This window comes from Cynocephalus volans, chromosome 3 (genome assembly GCF_027409185.1).
Source record: "Cynocephalus volans isolate mCynVol1 chromosome 3, mCynVol1.pri, whole genome shotgun sequence".
NCBI lineage: Eukaryota > Metazoa > Chordata > Mammalia > Dermoptera > Cynocephalidae > Cynocephalus > Cynocephalus volans.
The window spans coordinates 129,133,725-129,160,260 of record NC_084462.1 but is presented as its reverse complement, the minus strand read 5'-3'; the positions used below and the strand labels follow the sequence as shown (position 1 = coordinate 129,160,260).

The 26,536-nt window shown below is 35.2% G+C and overlaps 1 protein-coding gene across 3 annotated transcripts in view; it reads right to left on the bottom strand.

The window, feature by feature from the left end:
- The window catches only part of PRPF39 (pre-mRNA processing factor 39), a 33,797-nt gene extending 7,547 nt beyond the window's left edge, over positions 1–26,250 (bottom strand). The window contains exons 1-5 of one of the 3 annotated variants that reach the window (XM_063090732.1): positions 26,135–26,250; positions 9,918–10,270; positions 9,336–9,461; positions 8,568–8,686; positions 4,110–4,277 (exon numbers count right to left, since the gene is read on the bottom strand). In XM_063090732.1, coding sequence (XP_062946802.1) covers positions 4,110–4,277; positions 8,568–8,686; positions 9,336–9,461; positions 9,918–10,241 — 737 coding nt within the window. In that variant the 5' untranslated portion in view covers positions 10,242–10,270; positions 26,135–26,250. Of the gene's footprint in view, positions 1–4,109; positions 4,278–8,567; positions 8,687–8,814; positions 9,020–9,080; positions 9,150–9,335; positions 9,462–9,917; positions 10,271–26,134 lie in introns of those variants that run through there. The other 2 variants (XM_063090733.1, XM_063090734.1) reach the window with 2 other exon arrangements.
- Positions 26,251–26,536: the final 286 nt, after the last annotated feature.

Genomic DNA, 26,536 nt, shown 5'->3' with positions numbered 1-26,536 from the left:
GGACAATAAAACCTATTTTGCAAAGTTACAATACAATTAAATACAGTAATCTATATTTAAGTTATAAATGATCACGTGTAAATGACTTGTAAACGTCAGTAGTTCCTTCCCACCTCCCAATTACTCCTCAATCCCTGTGTGTTCAACAAACCAATGAAATCATCCTAATGAAGGTCACCAATTACCTCTTATATGCAAAACTAAATGGGTACTTGTTTTGTAGTATATCTTCTATTCTAATAATATGCTCGGTATTTGTTGTTAATCACATCTTACTTTTAGAATGTTCTTCCTCCCTTTGCTTTTCAGTTACCACTTCCTTGGTTTTCCTCCAAGCCTCTGACAGCTGCTTAATCTCCTATGGCTCCCCCTTCCTACCTACCCTAATTGCTAGTATTCCAAGAATTCCACTCTCCATTTTGTTCTCATGTTTTTATATACTTTCTGGGCAATCTCACTAATACAGCTTCAAATAATGCCTATACTATGATGACTCTCAAAACTGTAACACAACTTCAAACCTTTCTCCTAAATTCCAGATTTAGGAGAAATATCCAAATGCCAACACTGCACAAGGAAATATAGATTGGTTTTAAGCTAATCTATAAAAATATTTTTGAAGAAAATGTCATTTAACTATTTTCACACATTCTAATTTATAAACATGCTATTTATTTATTTATTTATTTATTTGTTTGTTTGTTTGTTTGTTTGTTTGTTTGTTTGTAACTGGCCCATTTAGGAATCTGAAACCCTTGACTTTGGTGTTACAACACCTACATACAAATTTTAATCAAAAACACCAGGTTGAGCAGCTAAAATATCTATTACCACTCAATTTGAATGTACCATACAAACCTCATTTACAACATGTCTTAAACTTGGTATCATCTTCATCCAAATATTAACACCCTCAGCATTTCTAATCTTGATTAATGGTACTATCAACCACTAAGTTTCTTGATCTCTTCCACCTAGCTTATCACTTACACTGCATTGGATACCAGGCCCTATTGACTGATCTACCTTCTAAATACATCTTCATGCCCCAGCCAGCTGCCAAAACAAAATAAATACATACATACATACATACATCTTCATGACCTCCTCACTTTTCACCTGGATAAACATAAACTGACCTTCTAGCTTCTATTCTCACAAATTCCATCCCCAACCCAATACTGCTACCAGTTCTATTATTAAAAACTAAACATAAAAATGGTAAACATGAACATCCCTCTTCTGCCAAAATCACTTCAGTGTTTTCACTCTGTATTCAGGCTCAAATCTAACCTCCTTAGATCAAGTCTTTTATATGCTGACCCAGGCCCACCTCTTCAAATTAATTATTTGACATGGCTGTACACGTACAGCAATATGCTCCAAACTTACAGATTCTTTCCCCCAAGTTTCTTAAATGGTTTAAGACTCTCACAAATATATGAAATAACATTGGTAACTAATTTAAATTTTGCAAAGTCAATGGACTCGGGATAATTTGACCCACCTCCAACACTGGGAGGAAAAAATTACGATAGATTGCCTTTTAAAGTAATACTGCCTTTTAACTTAAAATTTAAAAAATAAGGAAGCAACTCAAATGTGAGGTATGACAATGAAGTATCAATATTCAGATAAACACTAAAACTCAATATTGTCAGAATATAGATAAAAAACTTGAAATAAGGTAAAGTTTAAAAATAACTACTTTCAGATCAATTTAAAACATGTAGAAACTTCTTTAAAATGGTGATAAAATGTGCATAATACTATGTAGTACTTTTTCACTTTTTTGTACTATAAAGCTAATGTTCAGATCCTCGCACCTGCCATCTGCCAAAAAATATTAAAAAATTAAAAAATAAAGCTAATCTTTATCCAATAAAGACTGGCTGAATGTCTAATATATATTGAGCTTTATTCCTAGGTATTAGAGACACAAAGAAGCCTCAAAAACTGACACATGTGTAGAGGATATAGGAGATGTAAATTCAAACCAGTGTTATCAGTGCTAATATAAATATAAATAAACATAGGTACAGTGGTGGCACAAATGACAGAACAGATACTTCAACTTAGGTGAACTGGAGAAAGTTTCACAAAGAAGACACTAAGTTGTGTGGTCTTGAGAAATATGAGTTCACTAAACAAGTGGAAAGTAGAAAATGTATTATAGCCATAAAAAGTATAAAACAACACTGCCCTTTGGGAAATTATCAGTACTTGGGTGTGTCTAGAGCTTAGGAACTACCAGGGATTGAACCTGAGAAGTTACACAAGATCACAAAGTGCTCATGCTAAAGAAAATTTTAAATCTGACATTAGCTTAGAGATAATCTTCAGTGTATATCCAATATACAAGCCTACACAATTGATATTTCTATTATAGCACTTAGAATACACGTTTAAACACATGCCTCCTCCTCTACACTTCTGACCAATTTGAGGGCAAGAACATTCACACATAACTTCTTTGGGCCTTTAGTCCTACAACTTAAACTGCATATCAACTGGCAAACAGCAAGTACTAAATATATGACTTTGGTGGGGATGGGGAGTTAGGCAAAAGAAAATATTTCAGCAGTTCTCAAAGCAGTTATTCAAGTGAATCAGTTTGGTTATATAAAATATAACTTATTTACACAAAGACTACTGATAAATTTTCTATAAACTGATAAGGAAAGTGGTTCTCAAAATATTAAGTGAAAAACAGTAGATTATAGAGCAGTGTGTGTAATACAATCCTACTAATTTCTTTTATAAGCATATATGCATTTTTAAAAGCCTAGCGGGATGCTCATTTAAAAACAAGATTTAAAGAACATATCAAGAACTTTGAGGCCACACTGTCTAGGTTCCAACTAGATTCTTACTAACTTTTGTGACCTTATGCAAATATTCTGATCTCTCTGTGCCTCCACTTCCATAAAATGGGGATAACAATAATACCAACCTCACTGAGTTATTGTGAGGTAAAATGAATTATAAAGTACTTAGTACAGTGTCTTGGGTATGGCAAATGTTATATAAAAGTGTTTCCTGGGCATAATTTTTTTCTTGCCATCAGTAAAGTTCTTATGATTATAGATTTTACCTAGAGTACTTTAAATCACAGAAGAATTAGTCTATGAAAAGGTACCATTTTTGGCCTATAAGGCTTTTAAAAAAGTACCTTTATATTCATCCATTCAATAAATATTTACCCAGCATTTCCATATACTAAGCCTTGTGTTAATAATGTCTTTTAAGCAAGTGTCTCCCTGAGTCATTACATCCTAGAAATCTGCCCAGCTCCTCCATTTCATCAAAAACAGAGAGTATATTCAGATCTACAGGATTCCTATTTCTAACCTGAGTCTGGATAACAACTTCTATGTTTAGCAAATTTATCCACAGTACTTTACAAATGCTTAACAAAGTCTTCTATTTTTTGTAGTAAAGAAAAATTCAGGCTGGCCAATTAGCTCTGTTGGTTAGAGCATGGTGCTGGTAACACCAAGGTCCAAGGTTCAATCCCTCTACTAGCCAGCTGCTAAGAAAAAAAAAAAATTAAAATTAAATAATACTATCCATAACAGAAAATCATGGTGGAAAATTAAAATGGGACGATACTTGATTACTGGGCTATAGATAGGACTTAATAAATAAATACATTCTTCGCTGTTTTGAATATAAGGTGTTACATGAATCACAAAAATGTGTTTATATTAATCATTAAGTTATTAAAAAAATAAGCATACATTATGTGCCAGGCACTGTGCTAATTTAGTACCACAAACAAATAAATCAACTTACATTCGATTTTCTCATTCCGTTACTACTCTGAAATACCTTAGACAAGACAGGATTCCTGTGTTTCCTCATCTATAAAATGGATAAGGAGAACTTTCTATCTAAAAACAGTAAAATTCCTAAACATTTCATAAGGCATATGGAAAAATGTCAAAATTAAAAAGTGTATAAATTGTGATTACCTAGCAAGAAAATTTATTCCAGTTTCTATCTAATAATATCTTAAATAACATTTCAAGACAATTATAACACTCAATATTAGGAATTAATTACCTAAGAAATCAAAGATATTTCAAATATTGAATTTTTCCACCTACCTCTGAAAATGATGACTATATAGCTGTGTTGGAATACCAAGAATACGATCATATATAGCTGTAACTTCTCTCAGGTTTCCTTGTTCGTTTTCCCAGTTTATATACATTTCCCACAGTCTGTCAGATCGGAAATCTGTTCCTGCAGCTAGAACAGCATGCTCAAAAGTTCTGAAAAATTAAATTACTCTTTAGTTACCTTTCCAAGATTAAATCACTTTAAAAATATTATTTCTAAATTTAGAATACAATGCTAAATTCAAAAAATTATATTCAGATGCTTCCTATGCAAGCAGAGATTAAAAGGGAGAAGGAATGATAGAAAGTGTACAATACCTGCTTAAAAAAAGAAAAAAGAAAAATATAAAAAGAATAGATAAATGTACTTTTTATGTAATTTATCTTATACAAAATTACAATGCAAAATGTATACATTGTAAACAGGTAAGAGTGACACAGGAGACAAGTATTTGTTAAACTGGAAATGTCTATTGTATAGATTCATTTAGGGTAGAAGACAAAACTAAACCAAGTAAGAATTTACAGAGAGGCACATTTTACCTCAATTTAAAAAATACTTTCTAGCAAAACAAACAAACAAACAAAAAACCCAAAACAAAGAAAAAAAACCTCTCTAAAAAGGGATCTAGTTGACTCATAAGGTAATGAGAACTACACATATATTCTGAAATTCTCAAAGGCCTCTCCCAATTCTAAAATTGTGTAATTAAAGTTTATTACCAAAACAAGTACTGTATTTTAAAATAACTAGCTCATTTCAAGAAATTTCTGTAAACAGTTTTAATCACAGGATTTGATATCTCAACAAGATAAAACTTTTAGATACATATTTTAAAAATAAATATCTTAAAATCAAGAGAAATTTTTCAACAGTATAAAACTACACACTCCCTAAATTAACCTACAACTTTAATATAATCACAATCAAAAGCTCTAATGAATTTTGGGTGGAAGAGGAAAATCAAATTCTAATATTTGTCTAGCATAGAAAAATGCAAAATGTTTTTGTAAAAGGACAATGCAGCACGGCAGTGAGGCAGGCATTTTGTTGAAAGATATCAAAAGAAACTAAAAGGCTACAGCAATTACAAGTATGGCACTAGCCTGGTAACAGAAAAATGGACCAACAGAACAGTGCCAAGAAAACAAAAACAGATCAATGTGTGTGTAAGAATTGAGTATATGAAGAAGGAGCTGTTTTAAATTAATGCAGAAAGGTTGGACTATTCAATAAAGGAAAAAAATAAAATGTTAATGTCTATCTCACAACTGATACAAATTAAATGCCAGATGAATGACCAAAAAAAAAAAAAAAAAAAAAAAAAACCCTATTAAAAAATTAGAAAAAATATAGGAATTATACATTCTTGGCAAGACAAGCACAAAAGTCAGAAACCAATATCAATATAAGATTAAGAATTAAACCACAGTAAGGGGGAAAAAAAAAACCTCCATATGATGACAGATACCCTATAAACAAAGTTAGAAGACATGCCAACATTGGAGGAAATATGTTTAATATATAGAGATAAAGGATTAAGAGTGTGTGTATGCGTGTGCATGCATGCAGGCCTGCACACATAGGCATGCATATGCATGTTTGTGTGTAAGGTTTTCAAAAGAATAAAGTAGATGTTTCTGTCCCTACAGAACCCCGAAATGATTCAGGAAATTAATGTATAGGACACTGAGAAAGTGTTGGAGAGGATAATAAGAAGGTGTTACAGTAAAGACAGAATGTTTAGAAGAAGATCTGCATAATAAACTATAAGAAATCTTCAACCTCCTGCCCAGCTATGGGATTTCAGAAGCTATGTTGCATTCCCCAGGCAGATCAGATGATCCTTCTCCGAAAAAACTACTTGGTTCAGGAATAAGATATAAGGATACAAACACTGGGAATCTCCGGGCAAAAACCTGAGTAGCCACCTGATCATCCCACTGTGCCCCCCAGGCCAGCTAACAATGCTCCATAAAAAACAGAGAGATTCCATACAGTTTGTTAATATCTAATCTTTAACACGAACAGAAATCCGGAAACCAGACATTTCAGAGATGAAAGCAAGTAAACAAAAAACTTCAGAGGAAACAAGACAGTGCTGTGAACAGAGGAAAACTTCAACTATCCTTAATAACCTCAAAGAAGTAATAAGATATGCAGCCATGAAATAAGAATAGGAGGTTATAAGAAAAGGAATGTTGAGAGAACAGAAAGATTCTTGGATATTAAAAATCTGATGGCAGATGCTAAAAAATCCTCAAAAAGTCTAAGAGATGAAAAATAGGAAGGAAGAAGATAAAATGCAATGATGAAAAGGAGGGCCAACATCCAACTATTAAAGACAGACAGACTGGTCGGTTAGCTCAGGTGGTAAGAGCACAGTGTTGTAACACCAAGGTCAAGGGTTGGGTCCCTGTTCTGGGCAGCTGTCAAAAAAAATTTTTTTAATTAAAATAATTAAAACAACAGAGAAACCAAAGGAAGGAAATTATCAAAATAAGAATATCCAATAACAACAAGGTCAAGGGTTCATATATCCATACCAGCCAGTTGCCAAAAAAAAGGGAATCCATAAAAAAAACCATTTCTAAGAACAGGTAGACGTAAGCACCCCATATTGAAAAGACCCACTCAATAAGCACAATAAATGAGAAAAAGAAAATCCACACAAAACCATCATTATAAAATTTGCATTATATACAAAATAAAGAGAAGATTCTAAAAGCATCCAGAGACGAAAAACAAGTCATAGAAAGAGAATTCAGAGGAAGATACAAGACTTCTCAACGGCAGCACCAGAAGTCATACAAGAATGTATAGTGCCTTCAAAGCTCTAAGGAAAAATTATTTTCAACCCAAAATTCTATATCCTACTAAATCTTAAAATTATTTTTTCATCCCAAGCACCCTTATCAGAAAGTTATAGGATGTGTTCCTCTAAACGGTGGGTATAATATCAATAAAGAGTGGGACCTAATAAATTCTAATAAACAAGGCATGAAACTCAGGAGTGAGGTAAAGACATCTCCAAGAATCACGACAATGAGGAAATCCCAAAACAACTATTGTACAGCAGATCTAGAAGAGAGCAACCAGTCTAGATTACAGAAGAGAGGGTTCCAGGAAGGATAGCTCCAAGAGGGAGGAGTAATAATGGGACTTACAGATTATCTGACAGGTCTGGTTGTGTGGAAAGCTATATCTAAAGCCATTTACAAAGCTGTCAGAGGGTACAAAAAATCTTAAAATTAGACAAATGGGAAAAACGGGGGCTGGGGGCGGTAATTAACTCCAGGAAAAACAAAAGGCTATATATAAAAGTACATTATGATGGAAAATATCTATAGCTTTAGAATGACTTAAAAACAAAACAAAAAACCCCCACTGAAACAGCTTTATTGAAACCTATCTTGTAGCTATATTGGAAAGATAAGATATGGGAAGCCAGGGTATAAGTGAGCTAAAATTCTCATCTACCATAACAGATACAGGATGCCTATAACTGATACAGTAAGAAAGAAAGCAGGATGGTGCTATCACACAGATGGTAGAAAATACCAGAAGAAACAGCTAAAATATTTGAAGGGAGGTAGAGGGACTGTTTTTTCTTACAAGTAGTTTAACACTAACTGACATTTTCAACTATATGCACATACTTTGCTTTTAAAAACCAAAATCAAAAATACGTTAACAAATTCCCATAAGCAATAGGAAAAAGACAACCCAATAGAAAAATGGGCAAATGATATGAAAAAACAATTTTAAAATGCCTCATATAAGCCTATGAGAAGATTGTAAACCAGGATGAGCAGTCTAGGTATACGCAAATTAAAACAAAGAGATACCACAGAGGTTAAAAAACTGTGGCACCACTGTGGGAGAATGACTAACTTCACACACTATTCTTGAGATTTTAAAATTGATACCACTTTTCAAGGAACGTTTGATAAACTTAGCTGTGTATTCCTTTTGACAGAAGTACCATTTCTAGCATATTCTACAAAAATATTGACTTGTACAGAGATGTTCACTGCAGCTCTGATAATTTCCTATATATAAGGATTGGGTCAAATAAAATATAGTACTTTGACACTATAAAATACTTTTGCAAAGGTTAAAATATGGTAGATTCCAAACCATTCTGTTAAATAAAAACAAGTCAAAGAACAACATGTAAAATACACACACAAATATGTACATCTACATATATCTGAAAGAACACACACCAAGCCATTAACCATGAGGGGAGTGGAGTATGTGGAATGGAGGAGGACTTTATTATCTGCATTTTTCTTATAATCAAGCATAAGTTTATTGCATGTATCATTTTAAAAAAACAGTGGAAAAGAAACATAAAAGTTAAAATTCTAGCTTAGCATTCATGAGTAGTTCTATTATTCCTATCTTCAAATACATTTGAGTATCAACATTTCACATACCCTCTTATTGTACTGTTTGTCTCAGGATCACCAGGCTCCAATGTTTCTTTTAAGAAGTTTATATAATGTATCCAAAGGTCAACACTAAGAGGAATGGCTTGAAGCCCCCGCCGATAAACCTAAGAAGAAAATAACAAACTGTACTTCAAATATTTAATTATTTCTTAAAAGAGAGGCAACACTGTGTTATCCGCTGAACCTTAGAAATACTAATTACTGGAATTTTGTTTAAATAATCTACCATTACCATTTGGGTGGAGGTTGGATAGAACATGGCAATGTTCTGATCCCCACGTGCAGAGTCTTGATCTTCAAAGCGCAGCAGTCCCTGCATTCTGACCGGGTTGTGTGGGCAGGCTTTGGGTTACAGACCATAGGGCACAGACCCATTAGAGCATCAATGACAGCGTCTGACCAAAAATGCAATAAGACGTAGCAAATGTGACTAGCAAACCAACTATATTGTTTGGAAAATGAGAAATAAATGTAAGTGAGAGAAAAGCCCTGCCCTACTTGTTAAGCTGCAGTGTAATACAGAGGCTTGCACTGCAAAGCTTGACAAACTGTAGAGGTTTAACGCACCTGCCAACAAAGAGAGAAAATATTAGCTACAAATGCCACAAGAGTGACAAATGCAAATAAAATACCCTACAAAAAATGTTTGACCATAAATGGTAGGTACTGCCAGCCAAAAAAGAAAGCCTTTGTTTTGTTATTAATTGGCTTACAGTACCTAATGGAGATAACTCTATTCAATGATGTACGCACCTCATCGGATTGTTTAATGTTGTCATGCCGCTTTTCAAGGTCTGCATACTTTTTCCAGTAACCATAGCAATACGGATAGTGTATGAAAAATTTGTCAAAAGCTTTCCTGGCAGCCATCAAGTGATTCTGATGAAAATAAAACAAGGCATTTAAAGATCTTGGGAGTTTTTGTCAAAAAAAAAAAAAAAAAAAATTATTATGTTTTCAAATGTATTATCACACACGCACCCACAAAAACAACAAATTTTGGCTTAAAAACACACACACAGCTGCCCTTTTTCCTGTAAATGCAATTGAAACAGAAGGAACTAATTTTGTCAAACAGCAATGTAACTTCTTATTTCAGTAATTTTACATGCCCCCCCACACACCCTGTTTATTACAGAACATTAGGTTTTGACTGTACTGACTCTCCACAATGTACAAATGCTGTTAGTTATTTTTTTCAAAGCTAAAATGTATGTACATAATGTTATTCAACAATCTAAAAATTATGTCAACTTTAATTCCAAAACATTAAGGCCTAAATTGACATTACTCGATTAATTTGTTCCTTCTGATACTATTTAAATAGTTACTAACCTCCTGTTCTACATACTGAAGCAAATATACCCAGCCTGTAAAATCTTGAGGATTATTCTCTATAGTTTTCCAAAATTTTTCATATTCTGGAGGGAAATTTGCTTCCGTTTCTGTCACCGTCACTGGAAGATCCACAGCATTCACCACTTCACTTTCTTCTGTAGATGCATTCACATTGGGAGAGCCATCAGGTGACTGTTCCATTTCCGTAACATTCATAATCTCAGTACTGAAATCAGCCGACTGTTCTATTACTACCTCTGAACTGTTGCCTGTGCTGCCATTACTAGAATCTCTGTACTCATCCATGTGAGAATTTTGCATAGCTATTTATTTTGTCTTTAGTTAATGATCTGTGGAAACACAAAAAAAAGAGAAATATCTTCCAAATGCTAATAAAATTAGTTGGTATCAAGAACACCTTTTAAAAGCCCTATTTAGATATTAAAGAAATACATTAATTTGATTCTTGATCTCTCCCATAAGTCATAACCACAAAGTTCATTAGTTTCTATATATAAAGAAAATTATGTAACAAATTCTTTACAAAACTGCATTTTTTTTCTTAGGTGTTTGAACAAAAATTAAATAATCATGAATTTAGTTCTTTCATTCACAAAACAAGTGAGTAACATGCCTGCTCCCTAATGAAGCAACTATATCTAAAATTCAGTGTTTCGGGGCCGGCCCGTGGCTCACTCGGGAGAGTGCGGTGCTAATAACACCAAGGCCCCAGGTTCGGATCCCATATAGGGATGGTCGGTTCGCTCACTGGGTGAGCACAGTGCTGACAACACCAAGTCAAGGGTTAAGATCCCCTTACCGGTCATCTTTAAAAAAATAAATAAATAAATAAACAAACAAACAAATAAATAAATAAATAAAATTCAGTGTTTCTTGGCTAGCTAAGAATATTAAATTCAATGCTCAAATGCTATCTTGCTATCAATCACTATCTTGCTATCTTTAATATCTGTTCCAGAGGCTAAAAGTAAAACTGACAAAACAAACCCTGGTCATGGATATAAACACATCACTTAGCTCAGGATAAAGTTTTAGAAAAGGGAAACTCATATTGCTAAAATATATCTACATATTTTATAATAAATTTTAAATCCTGGCAGCTAGGTTTCATTTTTATTACAGAAGACACAAATTACAGTTTTAAAAAATTAAAGAATGGTTTTTAAAGTGAATAAACATTATTTAAAACATATTTAAGAAAGATTTACCATCTGGATCATAAGTGCATATTTTAAATTATGTCATCTAATTTTTAAGTCCATAAGACAATAAGAAATTATCCCTTTAAGGTAATATCACAGTATATTTTCATAGTTAGTTTAATTAACCTCTTCTAATAGTTTAAAACTAAACAGACCTTAAAAATCATTTCCTCTTAAAATATACTCAGAATATACTATTACTTTATATAGAACAGTGTAATTAAAAGATGATTGAGACTATTATGATAATGCAAAAAAATAAATGAAAATGATTAATAAACATATGAAAGAATCCTATCTTTATTAATAATAAAGATGTAAATTGAAATAACACAATATCAAATTGGTAACAATTAAAAAGATAACTTTCTTGGTTGGCTGGTTAGAGTGCAGACTTATAACACCAAGGTCAAGGGTTTAGATCCCTGCACTAGCCAGATGCCAAAAATTTATTTTTTTAAAAAATGGTATCTTTCTGGAAGACATTCAAGCAAAATGTTCCAACTGGCAATTGTGCGTATTTTACACTATGAAAATAATCGACAAAAACATCCATCCAATACACTTATTATAGTAAAAAGGGAGGGGTATTAAGAAGATGACTATTTTAATAAACGTATATTCATATGATAGAATTATAAACAATTAAAAAGAATATACATATTTGTGTTGATACTGAAAGATATCCACTATATATATATATATATAGGTGGATATATATATATATATACGTACACATGCCACACAACTGTATACATGCACACACAGATCTGTAAGGATTTACACTAAATAAAACAAAAATGTTTATAGTTGTTAACAGTTGTTCTCCCTACAAAAGTGGGATGAGTGCTTTATTCTTTTGGCTTAATTGTAATTATTTTACTGAATTGGGGGAAAAGAGTTTTTGTTATTTTAAGAAAAAGCCAGCTGTGGGTTGGCTGGCTACAATTTTCTTTTGGAATTTTATGACTGTTTTTTAAAAATCTGGCTTTCAGATTTTTAAATCTGAAGTCTACACAGAAATACTCAAATCTAGACCCACACAAAAGTCAATGAGTAAGCTGTTTAAAACAAATACAGATTCCTTGGCCTCAACTCCAGTGATTGTGAGGTCTAGACTAGGGCCCACAAAGCTGTACTTCTATGAAGTTCTCTAAGTAATTCTGAGAAATAGAAACTTATTCATGTGTGAACTCTGAACAATGGAACTTCTGGATCAAAAAATAAGTGTTTTTTAAATTTGGAAAGATGCTGACCATTTACCTCTAGGAAAACTAAACTTAGTCATCTGGCAGACACTTTTAGTTGCCTATCCAATAACCCCTCTCACCATCTTCCTTACTAATAAAACACTGATTTTGTTCAGAGCAGCAATATACTTAATCCACATAAAGGATCATGAGACTGGGCCGGCCCCATGGCGCACTCAGGAGAGTGCAGTGCTGGGAGCGCAGCACCACTCCCACCACGGGTTTGGATCCTATATAGGGATGGCCGGTGCGCTCACTGGCTGAGGGCGGTGCGGGTGACACCACACCAAGGGTTGTGATCCCCTTACCGGTCACGAAAACGACAAAAAAAAAAAAAAAAGGATCATGAGACTGAAACTGATACCTGCTGCAGAGCTCTGGGAAAGCTTTTGCTTTTCTGATAAAAAGGGACAGTCACAACTACTGTGGTTCTTCCTTCTACTACTTTATTCCTACCTTGAGTTTGAACATATTTGAAACAACTTATGTCCATGAGGGAATCAATAAGAGACTGGCCAACAACATAAAGAAAATTTTTGGCCAGTCCTGACGCCATCAAGCTGCTATCACAATGCCAGCTTCCTACTGTGTGAGAAAATAAATTCCTTTTTGTTTAAACTACTATCTATAGTTTATACTACAGACAGATTTTCTATTACTTGCAGACAAAATGCATTCCTAACTGATTAACCCATTAACAGCCCCTGAGACTGTCCATTTCTCCATCTCCCCTCACCAGCACTAGGTAACATGAAACTTAAGTTTTGCTCATCTATGAATACCTCATTTTAATTTTCATTTATAAGAGAAGTAACATTTATATTTTTTTCTTAAACGCCTTTTCACATCTTTTGTCCATATTTTCTTCTGCATTACTAATTTTTTTCTTTCTTATTACTTTGCAAAGCTCTTTGTAAACTAAGAAAATCAGATCTCTGTAAAAATACATTATGAGATATTTTTAAGTTTGTCTTCTTGCTAGTTTTACGTTTTGAGGTGTGTGTGTGTGTAAGACATCCTTTAAACTGTCATGTAGATATGAAATCCAGATTTTAAAACATTTTCATCATTTCAATACACAGTATGTCACTATGGAATACTACTCTGCCATAAAAAAGAATGAAATACTCCCATTTGCAACAACATGGATGAACTTGGAGAAACTTATATTGAGCAAAATAAACAAAGCACAGAAGGATAAATACTGCATGTGCTCACTCATATGTGGGAGCTAAGAGAGAAAGGAAGGAAGGAAAGAAAGACCACAGTAGTGCCATGGTCTTACAGAGGGAGGAAACATTCCTAGGGCTACAAAGTGGAGTGTGGGGGGGGGGGTTCGGGGATAATTGGGTGAGGACAAGGGGTAGAAAACTAATTTCTGGTAATGGGTATGCCCCCAGTATGAATCTGGCCCTCACATCATGGACAGCAGGGGTGACAATTAGCTTTGTATCTCATGAATACTCTTAATAAATAAATTTTTTTTTTAAAGAAAAAAAAAAAGGCCAACAAATCACTTGTTAATTACATACTTTTACTATAAAGAAGTCTAGAATTGTGATATAAATTGTGTATAATATATAGCCTCTGAAAAACAAACCTATAATACTTGCAACCCAGAACTCTAAAAATATTGTTTACTGTGAACAATAAGAATTTCCTGGGAAAAAAAAATGTAGTATGAGGCTAACTTTTTCCTAACAAAAGATAAATCCAAAATGTTACATCAATACACATTCCGAGTCTGGGTACTACTGGAAAAATAAACTATAACTAGGTGAATCTAAGGATTAGACAAAAATATGAAGAAAAAAAGGGACATGGAGGGAGGTTAGACGGGAACAAAAAAGTTTCCAACGCCTGATGTATGTCCAGCACAGTATTACATTCCTTGTAGAGATACATGATAAATGTAAGATAAGGTCCTCAGTCTCCAAGGTTTATTAACTAGGTGGAAAGAGATCAAAAACACAAAAACCAATTATTAGACATAAATAAATATTGAGATAAGTTAAAATCTCAAATAAAACAAAGTCAATGATAGCAATCTACAAAATCTTCATGAAATATAGAACTAGTTCTTAACTTTGAAAAATTACAGGCTTTAAATAATTGGAAAAGAATGGTAAGTTATTCCAGAATGAAGAACAACCCATCTGACTTCACAGAACAACTTCTGACAGTACACAAGAAGTGGAAATTACTGACAAGAACTTAAGGTAGACATAGATTGATCAGAATAAAGAGAGTTTGTATTGCAGGGTAAGAAGCAGAATAAGTAGGGTGCGGCCAGATTATCAACAGAGGAATTAGAGAAGAAATGACACAAAAAGCAAACCTAATTAGTACCTAATAAAGGAGAAACCAAAGTATATAAAGAAGAACCCAAAGTATTAGACTACCAGAAAAATCCCCTTCTACTTGAATGACTTTGATTAACATCATTAACTTTTCTAAGTTTAAACCATTTCAGACCTTTGGAAAAGGTAAAGAAACTTCTCAATTTATTTTGCTCTCTTTTCCCCCTCCTTTAAAGAAAAGACACACTTGAAGATTAATTTTCCACATGCAAATTAGCCACTAGTTTGTGGGGTTTTTATTTCATAACTAAGTTAAAAAAAGATTGTTAGCTGATACATTCTGAATCATATACTACCTACCCTATTCTAATTGCATACTTAAGTGGAACATAAAAGTTTCTTCTGGCATCAGCAAATTTACCACACCCCTAAATCTTCAGACACTGTCAATTACTCCACACCCTGCAATCACAGTGTTGTAAAAAGAATTAAGAACATCAGCCATACCCTTAAGGAGATCATTTTGAAGATTACTTCATAAATCACAGGGCCAAAAGAAGAATACACTGAAGTTATTTTTTACTAAGTTATTACAACATATTCTTTATGTCAATTACTAGCTCCTGTTTATGCTTAATAACAACCAATAACCTCCAACTAGCAACATAAAACAGCAAAGAGTAGAGAGTAACTATTAAAAGGAAGAAAAGGACAGTGTGGTACTGACATAAGACAGAAAAACAGACCAACAGAAAAGAATACAGAGCCCAGAAATAAACCCACTTGTATACTGCCAAATGGTCTTCAACAGGGTGCCAAGACTACTCAATGAGGGAAGGACAGTCTCCAACAAATGGTGCTGGGAAAACTGGATATCTACATGCAAAAGAATGAACTTAGGCCCTTTAATCTTACACCGTATACAAAACTTAACACAAAATGGGTTGATGACCTAAACGTAAAACCTAAAACTATAAAACTCCTAGGAAAAAAACAGAGGAAAAGCTTCATGATACTGGACTTGGCAATGGTTTCTTAGATAAAACACCAAAAGCACATGCAACAAAAGCAGAAAAAGACAAATGGGACCACATCAAACTTAAAAACGTTTGGGCATCATGACACAATCAGCAGAATAGGTAACCTACAGAATGGAAGAAATACTTGCATATCATACATCTAATATGGGGTTAATATCTAGAATACATAAAGAACTCTTACAAGTCTATAACAGAAAATTAATAACCTTATTAAAAGATGGGCAAAAGACTGAACAGACATTTCTCCAAAAATCATATACAATCAACAAGCATGTGAAAAAAAAGACTCAACATCATTGTTAGAGATAAAAACAACACCACCAACAACAAAAATAATAATGATTATCAGAGAAATGCAAATCAAAACCACAAAGAGATATCATCTCACACCCATTAGGATAACTACTATAAAAAACAACAACAAGGGCCGACCCCGTGGCTCACTCGGGAGAGTGTGGCGCTGGGAGCGCAGCAGCGCTCCCGCCGCAGGTTTGGATCCTATATAGGGATGGCCAGTTCGCTCACTGGCTGAGCGCGGTCACAAAAGAGGACGAAAAAAAAAAAAAAAACAGTTAGCTCAGTTGGTTAGAGTGCAGCCTTACTACGCCAAGGTCCTGGGTTTGGATCCCCATACCAGCCAGCCACCAGGGGGGGAAAAAAACCAGAAAATAACAAGTACTGGTGTATATGTGGGGAAACTGGAACTCTTATTCACCATTGGTGAGAATGTACAATAATGCAACCACTATGGAAAACAGTACGGCAGTTCCTCAAAAAATTAAAAATAGAATTACCATATGATCCTGCAATCTCACTTCTGGATATATAGCCAAAAGAATTGAAAGCACCATCTCAAACAGATAACCTGCACACCCGTGTTCATAGCAGCACTATCCTCACAATAGCCAAGAGGTGGAAGGAAGCAACCCAATGCTCATCAATATGTAAATGTGTGTGTGTGTGTGTGTGTATATAAATGTATATATATGTATATATATATACACATATGTACACAATAGAATATTATGCAGTCTTAAAGAGAAAGAAAATCCTGTCACATGCTACAACATGGATGAACCTTACTTTGAGGACATTATGCTAAGTAAAATAAACTGGTCACAAAAGACAAATACTGTATGATTCCACTCAGATGAGGTATCTAAAGTAGTGAAATAATAGAAAGTAGCAGGGAGGTTATGGGGAGGGAAGGGTAAAAAGGAGAACTGTTTGTTTAAGGGTATAGAGTTTCAGATTCACATGATGAAAAAGTTTTGGAGATCTGTTTCACAACCATGTCAATATATTTAACACTACTGAACTATACACTTAAAAACAGTTAAAAATGGTGGGCTGGCCAGTAGGGTCAGGTGGTTAGAGGGCAGCCTTGTAATGCCAAAGTCAAGGATTTGGATCCTAGTACCGCCAGCTGCCAAAATAAATAAATAAATAAAAGGTTATAAATTGTTAAAATAGTAAATTTTATGTTATGTGGTTTTTTACCACAATAAAAAAAGACATCTAAAATTATAAATAAATTAGGAAATATAGAGTTCAAAACATAAGAAAGTAGAATTTACAGGTCTTTCTTTCATCTGTTAAATATTTAAACAAGCAAGAGGTCACTGGCCTGAGTCTGTCTCAGTACTTTGAGTTCCTATGTAACAAAATGCAACCCAACTTAGTACTTAAACCAAAATCTAACTTAGGAATCTAATTTCTGTAACAGATAGCTGTGTCTCAGCATTCACAAGTAGCCAACTGATCAGACCATATTCAAATAAGGCAAATGCCTGGCTATAATCATTCAAGCTTTTTTTGTATTTTATTCTCATGTTCCATCTGTATATATTCACTGCCTACATGGCAGACCAGAGCTCTCTGAACCTCTTCTGGTTCTGACTGCTGCCCAATTCATGAATAATTCTTTGCTCAAATACACTCTGTTAAATTTAATTTGTCAATTTTTTTTAATATGTCATAAGAAGATAAAGTATAGTATGATAAATATTAGAAAGAACAAGGTGAAGAGAAGTGATTCCTACTCCTCTTCCATAATAGCTGTGTGATCCTAGGTCAGTCTTAACTTTTCCCACTTCTAAATGGGACTAATAATACAGTCATGTGCCATATAATATTTTGGTCAATTACGAACCACATATACAATGGTGGTTACAACAGGCTATACTACCCTAGGTGTGCAGCAGGCTACACCATCTAGGTTTGTGTAAGCACATGCTATGACATTCGCACAACAAAATGGCTTAACTGCATTTCTCAGAACATACCCCCATTAAGTGACGTATGACTGTACTTACATTATTTCATAGGGTTTTTAAGAAAATTAAATGAGATAAAAACATGTGAAAGTCTTAAAAACTATAAATTCCCATAAGTGAAAGTATTACTATAAAATGTTGAATTCCTTTGAAACTGATATTCCAACTTAAGATTTTATAGTTTAAAATAACTAAGGAAAATAAAAATAACTTCATGATGCACAAAATTTTTTTGCAGTAAAAATTTTAAGAGAGAAAAAAGCTATTAACTTTGACTTCACAATACTTGTAGTCAACACAGAGTTATATGAGGTATATCTTATTTCTTGATTTTTCAATTTTAGACCTTTTTTTTTTTGGCTATCTTCCTAATCTAGAGATTAGGATTTAGCTCTTATACCAAACACTTGTGCCACTTCCCTCTATCAGTTTGGGGTTAAATCCTTATTCAGGTTTACATTAGTATGCCTATGTAAACATTTTTTTCAAGCTGAGCTATCTTGTATACTATAATTACATTTCCTTGCTTCTACATCTTTAAATCTTTCTTCATTACTTTCATTTGCTTTGCTGTTTTTCAAAACTGAAACCACACCCTCCAAAGCTCTTTTAAAAGTCCTTCAAAAACAATGTAGCATTCATACTTATCAATGCTTTTTTCCCTTCTGGAGACATCCTTTCTGAAACCATCTTACATTCTATAGCAATTTAGACTGGTTTGTCTTGTCTAAGTGTGTCTACTCATTTTCATCCAAAGAACTCCTTTTACATAAGTGATGTGCTTTAATGTGAGTCTTTTCCACTCATTCTGCAAAGCATTCATTGGGAAGTCCTATTTTAATCTAGATATTTAAGCCATTTAATTCTTAGAAGTGTTTTATGATTCTTTTTGTTTTGTTTTGTATTGTTTTGGCAGCTGGCCAGTATAGGGACTGAACTCTGGACCTTGGTGTTATCAGCACCATGTTCTAATCAACTGAGGTAAATGGCAGGGGAGCCCGTATTTACTTTTTATTTGATGATTCTCTCTCCTTGGTTTTCTCTCTTATCTCTTTCTTAAACTCATATTACTCAGATGTTTGACCTCTTGAATTGATCTCTACTTTTCTTATCTTTTCCCATTCCTTTGACTCATTCTGAGATAGTCTCTTATCCCTTTCACTGGATTTTTATTATATGCATCAAATTTTTAATTTCCATTTCTTATTCTCTGAACAATCTTTGTATAGTCTCCTGTTCCTGTTTTACTGATGCAATATCTCCTGTTATCTTTCTATAATTCACTTCAGATTTTCTTCTGTTCTCAACATTATTTGCTTCTTCTGAGTGTCTTTTTACTGTTCTGGTCTCTCAAGAATAGTGACCTTCAAACTTGTGTTTAGGAAAAAGTGTCAAACATTACAAAGCTGGATTGGAAGTTAGACAGGGCTTGTCAACTGGTGGACCTCAGTGCAGGACGACATTCTGTTGAGGGAGGGAATCCACTAAATGTCAGCGCTGTACATCTTTTCCCTTGGGTTAAGTTTCTCCAAAGAATCTTTCAAATTAGAAAACTAGGGCCGAGCCGGTGGCGCACTCGGGAGAGTGCGGTGCTGGGAGCCCGGCGACGCTCCCGCCGCGGGTTCGGATCCTATATAGGAATGGCCGGTGCACTCACTGGCTGAGTGCTGGTCACGAAAAAGACGAAAAAAAAAAAATTTAAGAAAACTATAAGCAAGGCAACCAGCATTCTGGGAGCAAAGAAGACAGATGGGGCTGGTGATCTCCCATTCAATATGAAAAGTTTCATTCAATTCCCCATTTTCATTAAGATACTTCAGCCTAACTCAACTCCCACTAGCTGTGCCAAAGTTTCTATAGTTCCACCCCTGTCAAATAAAAACCATCCAGTTTTTCACTGGCTATGCTAGATGGAGAAGGAAAATCTAGGATCTTAACTATACCAAACTTTGAACCAATCCTATTTTTAGTTCCAGTCAGCATTCTCATCTTCAGAAGCTACAGTTAGAAATAATTATTTTTTTTAAAGCACTTGGGAGAATTAATAACAAACAAGGGTGTTTATTGCAGCATTTTCTAAAAAAAATAACCATTTGTTGGTATATTAAGCAGTCCAGCCCAAATCACTCCAGCGATTCTCATAATGACCTGGTTGCCACAACCAATGGTCAGTCTTTATCCTACTAGAGCTCTATTAATCCTCTATTCCCTTCCCTTCTTCTTGGATTTTTTACATTTCCAAGTAGTAAATCCATCATGATACCACAGTCTCCCAATCCCCTTACCTTATTTATTATAATCTTTCCTCCTTTTTGCTTTCAAAGTATGTATTTTGTATTACAGCACTCCTATAACAGTTGAAATATACAACCATTATTTGTGTTTACATGTATTCTCATAATTTATTAAGACCATAAGCAATCAAGTGTGACTTCTTCATTCTTCCCACTACCAAATCTCCCAACCTAAAGGCATCTGTAACCAAACCCTCATCCTTCTCTTGGTCACAATGGATGAAGTATATCTGCTATCAAAGGCCAAACCCAGGAACTCATGAGTTGGATCACTTCTCCCACCCATCTTCTCAAGAATTTAGCTTTTTAAGGTATCTCTACTCTCCCCTTACCAGTATTTCTCAGTGTATTAGATTACTTCCATTAATATTCAAATGAAAAATCTCTCCTCTTTCATATAATAATTTATAACATACATACTACAATACTACAACATAGCCAAACTTAAAAATTACTAAAAAGTAACCATAAATATGTTAAAGATTTGGACTTTGTTCTAAAGACAATGGGAAGCCACAGAAGTTGTCTAAGCTTCTTATCTTCACTTCTGCATACTCCATTTACTCTTCAACTTAGCTTCGAGGCTGCAATCTCCTTGTTTATAAGTCCAGTTGGACACTCTCCAATTCATCTTTCTGACCTACTCTTCACAGCATCCAACAGTAATGATGACTTCCTACATGAAAGATTATCTTTTCTTGCCTTTTTTGACATATCACATTCACCTAGATTTCCGCCTACCCTGGGCTGCTCCCTTATTCTGAAGACCCTTTTTTCTTCTGACTATCCAATAAGAATTAGCAGTACCCAAGGCTTTGTCCTCAGCCTCTCCTTTTCCCAGTCAACACTCTCCCTGGGCTAACCATGATCTCTTCTTTAACATACTTTCTTCACTTGGCTTCCAGGTCACACCTCTCCTGGTATTACTGTCACACTATAACTCCTTCTCTGAGTGATACTGTCCCAAAACAGAATGGGTGCTCCTCTTCTATCCGATCTTTTAATGCTAGAGTGCCCCACGACTCAGTCCTTGGTCATCTTCCTTTCTCCAACTCCATTAACTCCCACTTTCATTTGGTTTTAAATACTAATTGTATGCAGACTCCCAAATTTCTATCTCCAGCCTAGACCTCTTTTCCAGACTCCAGAGTCATATATCCAAAGGCCTAGTACACACCATCTGTACATAGGTAGTCATTTCAAATATTAAAATGTCCCTGAGTGAATTCCTGATCTCTTTCCCAAAACCTGCTCTATCCACAGAATTCCCTATCTCCACTAATAGAAACTCCCTCCTTCCAGTTGCTCAGGCCAAAAATCTTGGAGTCATCCTTGACTTTTCTTTCTCTCACACCCAACCAATCTGTTAGGAAATCTTTCAAATATATTCAGAATCCTATTTCTTACAATCTTCATTCAAGCCACTTATCTTGCAGCTGGAATACTACTATAGTCTTCCATAACCTTCTATAGGCCTTCTGCTTCTTCTCTTGCTTCCCTTCACCCCCACCTCTGTCTCCAGTCTATTCTCAAACAGCAGCTACTTTTTAAAAACATAAATCATACTATGTCACTTCACTGCTCCATCTCAAAGTAAGTCAGTGTCCTTTCAATGGCTCACTCTCCCACCATTTACCTCTTTGACCTCATCTACTACTACTCTCACCTTTCTCACTCAATCCCAGCCACATTGACATCTTGCTATCCCTCAAACAGAACACACTCTCCAGCCTTAGAATCTGTGCACTACTGTTCTCTCTGCCCAGAATGATCTCCCAGATACCTACATGGCTACCGTCCTCACATCCTTTAAACCTTTGCTGAAATGTCATCTTCTCAATAAGACCTGCCTGAGCCACTCTATTTAAAATTATAACTTGCTCCCATCCCCAAAATACTTTTTCTTCTTTTACACATAGAATTTATTATATTCTAAATAGTGAATAATTTACTTATTTAGTATACCTTGCTATAAGAATTAACCAGCCCCTTTTTATTCACACTACTATTGCTATAGTTTAAATAATCATTATCTCTCTACTGTATCAGTAATTTTCAAATTGCAGATTGCTTCAGTTTCTTTTCCTTTTTTTCAAGTGGAAAACAGAATAGAAAAATTTTTATCACAATGCTTTGCACATAGTAGAACTATTGTTTCATGACATTTTAATGCAATTATGCACACACGTGCAATTCAACTATTGCAATATTGAGTTGCCTGGCACACAGAAGACACATTATTTTTGAAAGAATGAAAGAATGAATGAATAAAAGCATGTCACCATGTACTGCTATGACTCAATTACTAGCTATTAGTGATAATAATAAGAGATGCTATTTATTGAATGAATATTTTGTTAAATGCCACTTTCCCGATTTTAAGAATGGAAACCAAAATTTATTAAGGGTAAGTAACTTGTTCAAGTTTACAAGGGTAGTAAGGAACAAAACAGGATACAACCCCATCCTAACACCAAAATTCTTGCCTCTTCTCTACTCACTTCTATAGCTCAGACATAATACTTCTGTATTTTTTTTTTTTTCCTTCAATTCTGTCCTTTCAGCTTTGGGACCTTAGTGTATGTGGTTTCTTCTATCTGGAACGCTCTCCCATTCCTCCTCCCCTATCCCCACATTCCTACTCAGTGCATTCCAACTAACTAAAGCCTACTTATTCTTCTGGACAAAGTTTAAATATCACTTTCTGTAAAGTATTCCCACACCCTCCAAATAAGTTAGGAGGTTGTCCCCAATTATGCTCCCACAGCATTCTCTCTTTTTCTCAATAGCACAAATCACATTTATGTACTTGTTCAATGTCTCTTTTCTACTAGATTACAAGTTTCTTGACCAGATCTGTCAATATGGTACACCTGGAGGCCTCATACAAATTCAGTACATTGCGTAATGAACAAACAGCATCACAGTTCTTAGTCACCCATATTAAAACCTGGTATACTATTTTCATAACCAAATGAAAAGTGGTAAGTGCTTGGGCTTTAGAGGCTAACAGAAATTAATTAAAGATCTAGTCTGGCTACTCATTACAGAACTTAGAGCAAGTTACTTAAACTCTCTAAGCCTCCTCTACAAAATAATCACACATACCTTGATATAAAAATGAACTATCCCTCTTTTCATTTATACTACTATCATTCATACTACTATTGTTACAATCTAAGTAATTATTCCCTCCCCTCTACATCAATGTTTTTCAAACTGCAGACTGCTTCAAACAGCTTCTGTTTTTTTTTTTTTAATGGAAAAACATAAAAAAAAAAAAATCAGAATGCATACACACATTAAGGGCATATTGTCAAAACAAACACACAATTTGACTATTGTTTACTGGGCTGTGATGTGAAAGGCAGTCCAAAAATTTGAATAATATTACAGCACTACTGCTACAGATAAACTACTTTTACTAGAATATTAAATTCAATAAGAAAGGAGCCTTGTTGGTTTTGTTCACTGCTGTGTCCCAAGAACCTAAAACAGTGCCTGATACATAACAGCACAATAACTCTCTTTGAACAACTGAATGATACTTAACTTTCCAAATGTATTAATCTTACAGTATTCCTCCTCATTGCCATTTCTAGAGCCCATTACATTCTTCAGGCCTGAGCCTTGGTACATGCTGTTCCCTCTGACTAACAAAACTCCTTTTCTCAACTCAAAAGGTAATTGATACCTTTTTTACTACATTACATTTTCTTATAAAATCAGATGATAGGCATAAAGTACACAGGTATAAAAAAGAAACATGATAAATTATAAAGTGAATATGCAGTACATAAAAAATACAGTTCTATATCATACATCTAACTTTTAGTGTAGTTATGGTATACATTAAACATGTGACTAAGGATTCAGCATGACACCTTAAAACTTCAAAGGTCTTTTAGAGAATGACTTAAGTGACCAACACATAATTAAAAATGGGACAAGTGGGACATTTGACCTAATGACTTCTTTTTTTACTCTCTGTATGCCCCTTAAACCTGTAGAGGTACTCAAAAATTACATCATTGGTTATTCTTTTTCATAAACACAGCAATATATAAAACTCTTAAGTCATCACAAAAGACTGAAAGTCAGGAGTTTGGGTATTGCAAAGGAACTAGCCTTGCAATCCACAAACCACTCTTTGCCTCATCCACAAGCCAATTTGAAAATTTGGGCTGTAAGAAGAAAAGAAGCTATCATATCTACTGTATTTAGAGTATAAAAAATAATGTTCACTTATTTAAGTGAACCACACCTAAACTTAAACCACACTTCATTTAAACCTTTTGAACCTTTTTCCAAGTTTTCACATACAAGTATTAAACACATATTACATTCCAGAAACTGGACTTTGTATACATATTTACATAAAGGTCAAGCATCATCTTTAGATCTTTGGAAAAAAATTACCATTTGTCTGGAACTACTAGTTTCTTCCTCCTTTGGCTATTAAAAAAAAAAGTCCTATGTTTTATGCAGAATTATTTGTTAACATATCATAGAAGGTTCTGTTCTTTCTCTTGAAAACAACACACATACAAGATATTTATCATTTGACCTGTAAAATCCTTTTTCTTATTCAACTATAAGGTACACAAATAAAAATACTATCAAATATTCTGAAACTAGAAAAATTCTGCTTTTCTATTCTCACTTCAAATATCTCAATACCACCTACTAATTAGACATCTTTGGTGAACCCCTAATTATTTCAGAGTTCACAGCTTCTAAGAAGGAACTAAGTCTTCTTTGGGAGAACTCCTTTGGGTCACTTTATCCATACCAGAAAGTGAACAGTGGAAAGTTCCAACTTTTGCAACTCTAGAATGAGGTTATAAATCTTGGGGGGGGAGGGGAACCTGACAGTAATTGTTTGTTTTTTCAATACACTTAAGCTCTCACAGAGCCCAAAACACTTTTAAGTTCCAACATGAGCATCATACTTGCCCGTATGAAACCTGCTTTCTTAAGCTTCACCATTTCCAGCTGTGGAAAAGTTTAAAGTATTTCTGAACAGATTAGATCAGTTGCCAAATAATCTGAAGTCCTCATATAGAAGGCAACATGAACATCAAACTAAAAAGTAATATCTGAATCGGCATAAAAGTATATGGTATTATAGCATCATCAATAATACATTAAACAGTACTACTTATTAACTTCAAGTATTATCAACTTAAAGATGTGATTTTGGAGCGAGAAAAACACCAGTGCTGGTCTCTGATTACAAAAGATAAGCATTGTCAAACAGATTTCTTTAAAAGATCCTAATAAGATCTCTGATGTTTGTTTGTTTTTTTCTGTTTCTATCCTACCTCGCCAAAAGGTTTGGTTGATTTTTGGTGTGCTACGACTCAGGGTCCCAAAAGTGTTGTTTATGTAGTCGGAAGGCGCCCTACGTGGTGCCAAAATGCTTTATTAATAGAATTTGTACTATATCTTCCCAATCTTCTGGCAGCTGCTAATGAGCCCCTTCCACTTCCAGTCGTCCCAGCCACACTGGTTTCCAGCTCTTGGGGAAGGAAGGGTTTCAAACTCACACCCATATCTCTTCCTAAATCCAGGTGAAGGAGGCCCACACTTCTCCGCGCGACTTAATGCACCCGTCAAGAGAAACGTTTGTCTAAGAAAAAAAACCTCGCAGCGCTCCACCCAACAGGTGGGAAGGAGAAAGAAACGGGCAGCTGGGTGCCGAGTCCAAGCCAGGCCTCAAACAGGGCCAGAGAGGGAGGCCGCGGCTTGAGAGTGGCCTGAGACACAGCAGGCCCCTTCCCCGAGTATCACCCCCTCCGGCCAATTCCAAGGCGCCCGCCCCAGCTGACCTTACGATGGACGACACTGGATGCCATGAGCCGAAGCCTGGGCCAACCTTGCCGAAGATGGCACTTCCACCGCCTCAGTCCTCACAGCCACTGAAGCAGCCGCCTCCAGTGCCACGGCCGCCTCGTCGAGAGCACGCTGCGCATGCGCCGGAGTCCCGGGAGGAGAAAGTCACGTGATTCCGCAGCGCGCCAGCCTCGCCCTCCCCGGGATCTACGCTGCCCCGCGGCTCCAGCCCCGCCCCCGCCGCTTCGGCCCCCGCCCCGCCCCCGCCGCCCGCGAAGGCGGGGGACAAGGCGCTTGCCTGGGTGTCCATCGATGGGGTTTGTCAAGCCAGAAGACAGTGTTTAGGGCCTCTCATGCTAGTACAGACAGCGCCCCGAGCTTCCCTCCTCGCTCCCCAC